General features: G+C 48.0%; 2 protein-coding genes across 5 annotated transcripts in view; both read left to right on the top strand.

The window, feature by feature from the left end:
* Window positions 1-3,402, top strand: part of drg2 (developmentally regulated GTP binding protein 2) — a 43,109-nt gene extending 39,707 nt beyond the window's left edge. For all 4 annotated transcript variants that reach the window (XM_082964640.1, XM_082964639.1, XM_082964642.1 and 1 more), the window contains exons 12-14: window positions 2,037-2,095; window positions 2,640-2,693; window positions 2,783-3,402. In XM_082964640.1, coding sequence (XP_082820766.1) covers window positions 2,037-2,095; window positions 2,640-2,693; window positions 2,783-2,869 — 200 coding nt within the window. In that variant the 3' untranslated portion in view covers window positions 2,870-3,402. The remainder of the gene's footprint in view (window positions 1-2,036; window positions 2,096-2,639; window positions 2,694-2,782) is intronic.
* Window positions 3,403-6,135: 2,733 nt separating this feature from the next.
* Window positions 6,136-10,000, top strand: part of LOC106596812 (unconventional myosin-XV) — a 134,985-nt gene continuing 131,120 nt past the window's right edge. Inside the window, exon 1 of the mRNA XM_082964634.1 lies at window positions 6,136-6,360. The gene's annotated coding sequence lies outside the window, so the exon portion shown is untranslated. The remainder of the gene's footprint in view (window positions 6,361-10,000) is intronic.

The following is a 10,000-nucleotide window of genomic DNA, read 5'->3' as shown; positions in this document are numbered from 1 at the left end:
ACACACACACACACACACACACTCACACACCCCCACTCACACACACACACACTCAAACACACACACCTCAAACACACACTCCCTCTCTGTGTTTAGAACCCCCCCGGTGTCCTCCCTCTCTGTGTTTAGAACCCCCCCTGGTGTCCTCCCTCTCTGTGTTTAGAACCCCCCCTGGTGTCCTCCCTCTCTGTGTTTAGAACCCCCCCTGGTGTCCTCCCTCTCTGTGTTTAGAACCCCCCCTCCTCCCTCTCTGTGTTTAGAACCCCCCCTGGTGTCCTCCCTCTCTGTGTTTAGAACCCCCCCTGGTGTCCTCCCTCTCTGTGTTTAGAACCCCCCCTGGTGTCCTCCCTCTCTGTGTTTAGAACCCCCCCTCCTCCCTCTCTGTGTTTAGAACCCCCCCTGGTGTCCTCCCTCTCTGTGTTTAGAACCCCCCCTGGTGTCCTCCCTCTCTGTGTTTAGAACCCCCCCTGGTGTCCTCCCTCTCTGTGTTTAGAACCCCCCCTGGTGTCCTCCCTCTCTGTGTTTAGAACCCCCCCTGGTGTCCTCCCTCTCTGTGTTTAGAACCCCCCCTGGTGTCCTCCCTCTCTGTGTTTAGAACCCCCCCTGGTGTCCTCCCTCTCTGTGTTTAGAACCCCCCCTGGTGTCCTCCCTCTCTGTGTTTAGAACCCCCCCTGGTGTCCTCCCTCTCTGTGTTTAGAACCCCCCCTGGTGTCCTCCCTCTCTGTGTTTAGAACCCCCCCTGGTGTCCTCCCTCTCTGTGTTTAGAACCCCCCCTGGTGTCCTCCCTCTCTGTGTTTAGAACCCCCCCTGGTGTCCTCCCTCTCTGTGTTTAGAACCCCCCCTGGTGTCCTCCCTCTCTGTGTTTAGAACCCCCCCTGGTGTCCTCCCTCTCTGTGTTTAGAACCCCCCCTGGTGTCCTCCCTCTCTGTGTTTAGAACCCCCCCTGGTGTCCTCCCTCTCTGTGTTTAGAACCCCCCCTGGTGTCCTCCCTCTCTGTGTTTAGAACCCCCCCTGGTGTCCTCCCTCTCTGTGTTTAGAACCCCCCCTGGTGTCCTCCCTCTCTGTGTTTAGAACCCCCCCTGGTGTCCTCCCTCTCTGTGTTTAGAACCCCCCCTGGTGTCCTCCCTCTCTGTGTTTAGAACCCCCCCTGGTGTCCTCCCTCTCTGTGTTTAGAACCCCCCCTGGTGTCCTCCCTCTCTGTGTTTAGAACCCCCCCTGGTGTCCTCCCTCTCTGTGTTTAGAACCCCCCCTGGTGTCCTCCCTCTCTGTGTTTAGAACCCCCCCTGGTGTCCTCCCTCTCTGTGTTTAGAACCCCCCCTGGTGTCCTCCCTCTCTGTGTTTAGAACCCCCCCTGGTGTCCTCCCTCTCTGTGTTTAGAACCCCCCCTGGTGTCCTCCCTCTCTGTGTTTAGAACCCCCCCTGGTGTCCTCCCTCTCTGTGTTTAGAACCCCCCCTGGTGTCCTCCCTCTCTGTGTTTAGAACCCCCCCTGGTGTCCTCCCTCTCTGTGTTTAGAACCCCCCCTGGTGTCCTCCCTCTCTGTGTTTAGAACCCCCCCTGGTGTCCTCCCTCTCTGTGTTTAGAACCCCCCCTGGTGTCCTCCCTCTCTGTGTTTAGAACCCCCCCTGGTGTCCTCCCTCTCTGTGTTTAGAACCCCCCCTGGTGTCCTCCCTCTCTGTGTTTAGAACCCCCCCTGGTGTCCTCCCTCTCTGTGTTTAGAACCCCCCCTGGTGTCCTCCCTCTCTGTGTTTAGAACCCCCCCTGGTGTCCTCCCTCTCTGTGTTTAGAACCCCCCCCTGGTGTCCTCCCTCTCTGTGTTTAGAACCCCCCCTGGTGTCCTCCCTCTCTGTGTTTAGAACCCCCCCTGGTGTCCTCCCTCTCTGTGTTTAGAACCCCCCCTGGTGTCCTCCCTCTCTGTGTTTAGAACCCCCCCCTGGTGTCCTCCCTCTCTGTGTTTAGAACCCCCCCTGGTGTCCTCCCTCTCTGTGTTTAGAACCCCCCCCTCCTCCCTCGTTGAATTGTGGTCTTGTTGTTGCAGAGAGGCCCGACTTCAGCGACGCCATCATCATGAGGAGAGGAGCGTCTGTTGAACATGTGGTGAGCTGAACACACACACACACACACACACACACACACACACACACACACACACACACACACACACACACACACACCACACACACACACACACACACCCCTGACAATACTGGCTTTGAACCCAGGTCCTCGGGCACCCAGACTGTGTTAACCCGCTGAGCTTAAAGCCTTAACGACTGTCTCTCTCTCTCTCTCTCTCTCTCTCTCTCTCTCTCTCTCTCTCTCTCTGTCTCTCTCTGTCTCTCTCTCTCTCTCTCTCTCTCTGTCTCTCTCTCTCTCTGTCTCTCTGTCTCTCTCTCTCTCTGTCTCTCTCTGTCTCTCTCTCTCTCTCTCTCTCTCTCTCTCTCTCTCTCTCTCTCTCTCTGTCTCTCTGTCTCTCTCTCTGTCTCTCTCTCTCTGTCTCTCTCTCTCTGTCTCTCTCCCTCTCTCTCTCTCTCTCTCTCTCTCTCTCTCTGTCTCTCTCTGTCTCTCTCTCTCTCTCTCTCTCTCTCTCCCTCTCTCTCTCCCCCTCTCTCCCACTCTCTCCCCCTCCCCCCCTCTCCAGTGCCATCGAATCCACAGAACGTTAGCCAGCCAGTTCAAGTACGCCCTGGTCTGGGTAAGTTATCAGCGACCCCCCCCCCCCCCCAATGCTCAGCAACGTTTGTGTTTATTAAAACACTGTATTTCTCTCTCTCTCCCCTTCAGGGAACCAGCACCAAGTTCGACCCTCAGCGGGTTGGACTAACCCACGTCATGGAGCACGAGGACGTCATTCAGATCGTTAAGAAGTAAAACGGGCCTTCGGGATTGGACCGATGACGGGCTGGGTGGGAGGAGAGTTAGTTAAACGGGCCTTCGGGATTGGACCGATGACGGGCTGGGTGGGAGGAGTTAGTTAAACGGGCCTTCGGGATTGGACCGATGACGGGCTGGGTGGGAAGAGAGTTAGTAAAACGGGCCTTCGGGATTGGACCGATGACGGGCTGGGTGGGAAGAGAGTTAGTTAAACGGGCCTTCGGGATTGGACCGATGACGGGCTGGGTGGGAGGAGTTAGTTAAACGGGCCTTCGGATTGGACACAATACAGGATGGGGTGGGAGGAGTTAAAAACCAAAACAGGAAGTTGATTTATCCAGAACCAGTGTACAGTAGATTCTAAAGTAAATAACCAATAACCAATCACAAACCAGATGCCATCTGAGGACAGGAAGCAGAATAACCAATCACGAACCAGATGCCATCTGAGGACAGGAAGCAGAATATTTAGTATATTTTGTTGACATTGAAACAGGGAAAAACTAAATAAAATAAGAAGTTGAAATGTGGACAGTCTGTGGTTTTTTTTTAGTGTTTTTTCCATTGGTTGTAATTTGTGTGAGATGAAGGTGTTGAATTGAAATGACAAGATGTTAAAATGGCCGACGGTGAAGTTTCCCCTCGAAGGGACGAAACGCTGGTGTCAAATCATTAAAAATCACTTCCTGAATTAACTGCCTTCAATTCGAATTGACACCAGTCCCTGTTAGGTACAGATCTAGGATCAGTCCTGTTAGGTACAGATCTAGGATCAGCTCCCCCAGCCTGTTAGGTACAGATCTAGGATCAGCTCCCCCCAGTCCTGTTAGGTACAGATCTAGGATCAGTCCTGTTAGGTACAGATCTAGGATCAGTCCTGTTAGGTACAGATCTAGGATCAGCTCCCCCCAGTCCTGTTAGGTACAGATCTAGGATCAGCTCCTGTTAGGTACAGATCTAGGATCAGTCCTGTTAGGTACAGATCTAGGATCAGTCCTGTTAGGTACAGATCTAGGATCAGTCCCCCAGCCTGTTAGGTACAGATCTAGGATCAGCTCCCCCCAGTCCTGTTAGGTACAGATCTAGGATCAGCTCCCCCCAGTCCCTGTTAGGTACAGATCTAGGATCAGTCCTGTTAGGTACAGATCTAGGATCAGTCCTGTTAGGTACAGATCTAGGATCAGTCCTGTTAGGTACAGATCTAGGATCAGTCCTGTTAGGTACAGATCTAGGATCAGCTCCCCCCAGTCCTGTTAGGTACAGATCTAGGATCAGCTCCCCCCAGTCCCTGTTAGGTACAGATCTAGGATCAGCTCCCCCCAGTCCTGTTAGGTACAGATCTAGGATCAGTCCTGTTAGGTACAGATCTAGGATCAGTCCCCAGTCCTGTTAGGTACAGATCTAGGATCAGTCCTGTTAGGTACAGATCTAGGATCAGTCCTGTTAGGTACAGATCTAGGATCAGCTCCCCCCAGTCCTGTTAGGTACAGATCTAGGATCAGCTCCCCCCAGTCCTGTTAGGTACAGATCTAGGATCAGTCCCTGTTAGGTACAGATCTAGGATCAGTCCTGTTAGGTACAGATCTAGGATCAGTCCTGTTAGGTACAGATCTAGGATCAGTCCTGTTAGGTACAGATCTAGGATCAGTCCTGTTAGGTACAGATCTAGGATCAGTCCCCCAGTCCTGTTAGGTACAGATCTAGGATCAGTCCTGTTAGGTACAGATCTAGGATCAGTCCTGTTAGGTACAGATCTAGGATCAGCTCCCCCCAGTCCTGTTAGGTACAGATCTAGGATCAGCTCCCCCCAGTCCCTGTTAGGTACAGATCTAGGATCAGTCCTGTTAGGTACAGATCTAGGATCAGTCCTGTTAGGTACAGATCTAGGATCAGTCCTGTTAGGTACAGATCTAGGATCAGTCCTGTTAGGTACAGATCTAGGATCAGTCCTGTTAGGTACAGATCTAGGATCAGTCCTGTTAGGTACAGATCTAGGATCAGCTCCCCCAGTCCTGTTAGGTACAGATCTAGGATCAGTCCCCTCCGTTAGGTACAGATCTAGGATCAGTCCTGTTAGGTACAGATCTAGGATCAGCTCCCTGTTAGGTACAGATCTAGGATCAGTCCTGTTAGGTACAGATCTAGGATCAGTCCTGTTAGGTACAGATCTAGGATCAGTCCTGTTAGGTACAGATCTAGGATCAGTCCTGTTAGGTACAGATCTAGGATCAGTCCTGTTAGGTACAGATCTAGGATCAGCTCCCCCAGTCCTGTTAGGTACAGATCTAGGATCAGCTCCCCCCAGTCCCTGTTAGGTACAGATCTAGGATCAGTCCTGTTAGGTACAGATCTAGGATCAGCTCCCCCCAGACCTGTTAGGTACAGATCTAGGATCAGCTCCCCCCAGTCCTGTTAGGTACAGATCTAGGATCAGTCCTGTTAGGTACAGATCTAGGATCAGTCCTGTTAGGTACAGATCTAGGATCAGTCCTGTTAGGTACAGATCTAGGATCAGTCCTGTTAGGTACAGATCTAGGATCAGTCCTGTTAGGTACAGATCTAGGATCAGTCCTGTTAGGTACAGATCTAGGATCAGCTCCCCCCAGTCCTGTTAGGTACAGATCTAGGATCAGCTCCCCCCAGTCCTGTTAGGTACAGATCTAGGATCAGCTCCCCCCAGTCCTGTTAGGTACAGATCTAGGATCAGTCCTGTTAGGTACAGATCTAGGATCAGTCCTGTTAGGTACAGATCTAGGATCAGTCCTGTTAGGTACAGATCTAGGATCAGTCCTGTTAGGTACAGATCTAGGATCAGCTCCCCCCAGTCCTGTTAGGTACAGATCTAGGATCAGCTCCCCCCAGTCCTGTTAGGTACAGATCTAGGATCAGCTCCCCCCAGTCCTGTTAGGTACAGATCTAGGATCAGTCCTGTTAGGTACAGATCTAGGATCAGTCCTGTTAGGTACAGATCTAGGATCAGTCCTGTTAGGTACAGATCTAGGATCAGTCCTGTTAGGTACAGATCTAGGATCAGCTCCCCCAGTCCTGTTAGGTACAGATCTAGGATCAGCTCCCCCAGTCCTGTTAGGTACAGATCTAGGATCAGCTCCCTCTGTTAAAACCAGCAGCAGAGGAGAGACGGCTAGAGTGGATTACTGAAAGGTGTGACGGGTCCTTTCGTGCTGGAAAACTCTGGGTGCGTTTTTTCAACACGTTTTAATATGGGTTCTGTTTTATTTTTACGATCACTTTACAAGTGTCAGGAAGAGATTTTGGATTATCTTTCGCTGATCTTCACCCCTGACTAGTTGAACATTAACAGATAAACGCCCATATAGAGTGTGTGTGTGTGTGTGTGTGTGTGTGTGTGTGTGTGTGTGTGTGTGTGTGTGTGTGTCGGGGTAATGTTAAAGCTGTCTGAGGTAGTTGAAGGTTCACAGTGCAGCAGAAGGACTTGACTCTTGAAGAAGCTGTTTTTCAGTCTGGACGTAAGTAATGTAAACACATTTTTTTATTTCTCTCGGAGAATCAAATCAGAATTATTTACAAAGCATCTTACTGGGTAGGCATTTCAAAAGTGCTTAAACAAATTAGAGAAAGGTGAGAGATTTTTTTTTTTTAAAACAGTACATTTCTTGAAATGAGACATTTAAAACGTTAAAACAATAATGTAATAATGGTGAGCCTGATAGACTAAATGCTTTACAATAACATAGATATATATATATAGAATATACACACTGCTCCAAAAATATAAAGGGAACACTTAAACAGCACAATGTAACTCCAAGTCAATCACACTTCTGTGAAATCAAACTGTCCACTTAGGAAGCAACACTGATTGACAATAAATTTCACATGCTGTTGTGCAAATGGAATAGACAACAGGTGGAAATTATAGGCAATTAGCAAGACACCCCCAATAAAGGAGTGGTTCTGCAGGTGGGGACCTTCAGACCACTTCTCAGTTCCTATGCTTCCTGGCTGATGTTTTGGTCACTTTTGAATGCTGGCGGTGCTTTCACTCTAGTGGTAGCATGAGACGGAGTCTACAACCCACACAAGTGGCTCAGGTAGTGCAGCTCATCCAGGATGGCACATCAATGCGAGCTGTGGCAAGAAGGTTTGCTGTGTCTGTCAGCGTAGTGTCCAGAGCATGGAGGCGCTACCAGGAGACAGGCCAGTACATCAGGAGATGTGGAGGAGGCCGTAGGAGGGCAACAACCCAGCAGCAGGACCGCTACCTCCGCCTTTGTGCAAGGAGGAGCAGGAGGAGCACTGCCAGAGCCCTGCAAAATGACCTCCAGCAGGCCACAAATGTGCATGTGTCTGCTCAAACGGTCAGAAACAGACTCCATGAGGGTGGTATGAGGGCCCGACGTCCACAGGTGGGGGTTGTGCTTACAGCCCAACACCGTGCAGGACGTTTGGCATTTGCCAGAGAACACCAAGATTGGCAAATTCGCCACTGGCGCCCTGTGCTCTTCACAGATGAAAGCAGGTTCACACTGAGCACATGTGACAGACGTGACAGTCTGGAGATGCCGTGGAGAACATTCTGCTGCCTGCAACATCCTCCAGCATGACCGGTTTGGCAGTGGGTCAGTCATGGTGTGGGGTGGGGTGGCATTTCTTTGGGGGGCCGCACAGCCCTCCATGTGCTCGCCAGAGGTAGCCTGACTGCCATTAGGTACCGAGATGAGATCCTCAGATCCCTTGTGAGACCATATGCTGGTGCGGTTGGCCCTGGGTTCCTCCTAATGCAAGACAATGCTAGGAACTGCTGACACACTCCTCATGTGGCTGGAGTGTGTCAGCAGTTCCTGCAAGAGGAAGGCATTGATGCTATGGACTGGCCCGCCCGTTCCCCAGACCTGAATCCAATTGAGCACATCTGGGACATCATGTCTCGCTCCATCCACCAACGCCACGTTGCACCACAGACTGTCCAGGAGTTGGCGGATGCTTTAGTCCAGGTCTGGGAGGAGATCCCTCAGGAGACCATCCGCCACCTCATCAGGAGCATGCCCAGGCGTTGTAGGGAGGTCATACAGGCACGTGGAGGCCACACACACTGCTGAGCCTCATTTTGACTTGTTTTAAGGACATTACATCAAAGTTGGATCAGCCTGTAGTATGGTTTTCCACTTTAATTTTGAGTGTGACTCCAAATCCAGACCTCCATGGGTTGATAAATTGGATTTCCATTGATTATTTTTGTGTGATTTTGTTGTCAGCACATTCAACTATGTAAAGAAAAAAGTATTTAATAAGATTATTTCTTTCATTCAGATCTAGGATGTGTTATTATAGTGTTCCCTTTATTTTTTTGAGCAGTGTAAATATATATATATATATAGAGAATATAAATACTACTTTATTCATCTCAATAACAGAACAATTTAAATACTACTTTATTTATCTCAATACCAGTAGCCCACCAAGTACAATATAAATACTACTTTATTCATCTCAATGCCAGTAAAATATTAATACTACATTATATAGAGAGGGATAAAATAGATAGGATGACTAAATGCTTTACAATAACATAGATATATATATATATATAGAGTGGGATAAAATAGATAGGATGACTAAATGCTTTACAATAACATAGATATATATATATATATAGAGAGAGAGGGATAAAATAGATAGGATGACTAAATGCTTTACAATAACATAGATATATATAATATATATATAGAGTGGGATAAAATAGATAGGATGACTAAATGCTTTACAATAACATAGATATATATATATATAGAGTGGGATAAAATAGATAGGATGACTAAATGCTTTACAATAACATAGATATATATATATATACATAGTGGGATAAAATAGATAGGATGACTAAATGCTTTATGGTTAAGGTTAGCGGTATGGTTAAGGTTAGCGGTTAGCGGTATGGTTAAGGTTAGGCGGTTAGCGGTATGGTTAAGGTTAGCGGTATGGTTAAGGTTAGCCGTATGGTGGGTTAGAGGATGACTAAATGCTTTACAATATGGTATATAGATATAGAGTATGGATAAGGTATAGCAGTATGGTTAAATTAGTCGGTATGAGTTAAGGTTAACATAGTTAAGATTAGCGTATGATATAATGTTAGCGTATGGATAAAATTAGCGGTATGGTTAAGTTAGCGGTATGGTTAAGGTTAGCAGTATGGTTAAGGTTAGCAGTATGGTTAAGGTTAGCTAGGTATGGTTAAGGTTAGCGGTATGGTTAAGGTTAGTAGAGTATGGTTAAGGTTAGTAGGTATGGTTAAGGTTAGCGGTATGGTTAAGGTTAGCGATATGGTTAAGGTTAGCAGTATGGTTAAGGTTAGCAGTATGGTTAAGGTTAGCGGTATGGTTAAGGTTAGCGGTATGGTTAAGGTTAGCGGTATGGTTAAGGTTAGCGGTATGGTTAAGGTTAGCGGTATGGTTAAGGTTAGCGGTATGGTTAAGGTTAGCGGTATGGTTAAGGTTAGCGGTATGGTTAAGGTTAGCAGTATGGTTAAGGTTAGCGGTATGGTTAAGGTTAGCGGTATGGTTAAGGTTAGCGGTATGGTTAAGGTTAGCGGTATGGTTAAGGTTAGCGGTATGGTTAAGGTTAGCGGTATGGTTAAGGTTAGCGGTATGGTTAAGGTTAGCGGTATGGTTAAGGTTAGCGGTATGGTTAAGGTTAGCGGTATGGTTAAGGTTAGCGGTATGGTTAAGGTTAGCGGTATGGTTAAGGTTAGCGGTATGGTTAAGGTTAGCGGTATGGTTAAGGTTAGCGGTTAGCGGTATGGTTAAGGTTAGCAGTATGGTTAAGGTTAGGTTTAAAGGGTTAGGGTTGCGAGGTTAATGACTTTGTGGCTGTGGTAACTAGTGACGACCAAGCACAACTCGGATATAAAGTGTTTTTTTCCTCAAAGTCCCCGGATGCCGGCCACCTCGGGGCGCCTATATTACGACCGCAAATAAACCAGTCCATTTTTTTTATTTTATTTTTTATTAACCAAATTCGACACTCATTAAACCTCCATACAAAAAAAACTCCTTCTCCTCCCTTGTTGTAATAAATTTGTGGGGACCTGGAAATATACTATCCACTCGAATAAACTCTACAGAACAGAATGTGACTGATGTTTGC

This window comes from Salmo salar, chromosome 18, assembly GCF_965601325.2.
Source record: "Salmo salar chromosome 18, fSalSal1, whole genome shotgun sequence".
Lineage (NCBI taxonomy): Eukaryota > Metazoa > Chordata > Actinopteri > Salmoniformes > Salmonidae > Salmo > Salmo salar.
This window is presented reverse-complemented; position numbering and strand designations above follow the sequence as displayed.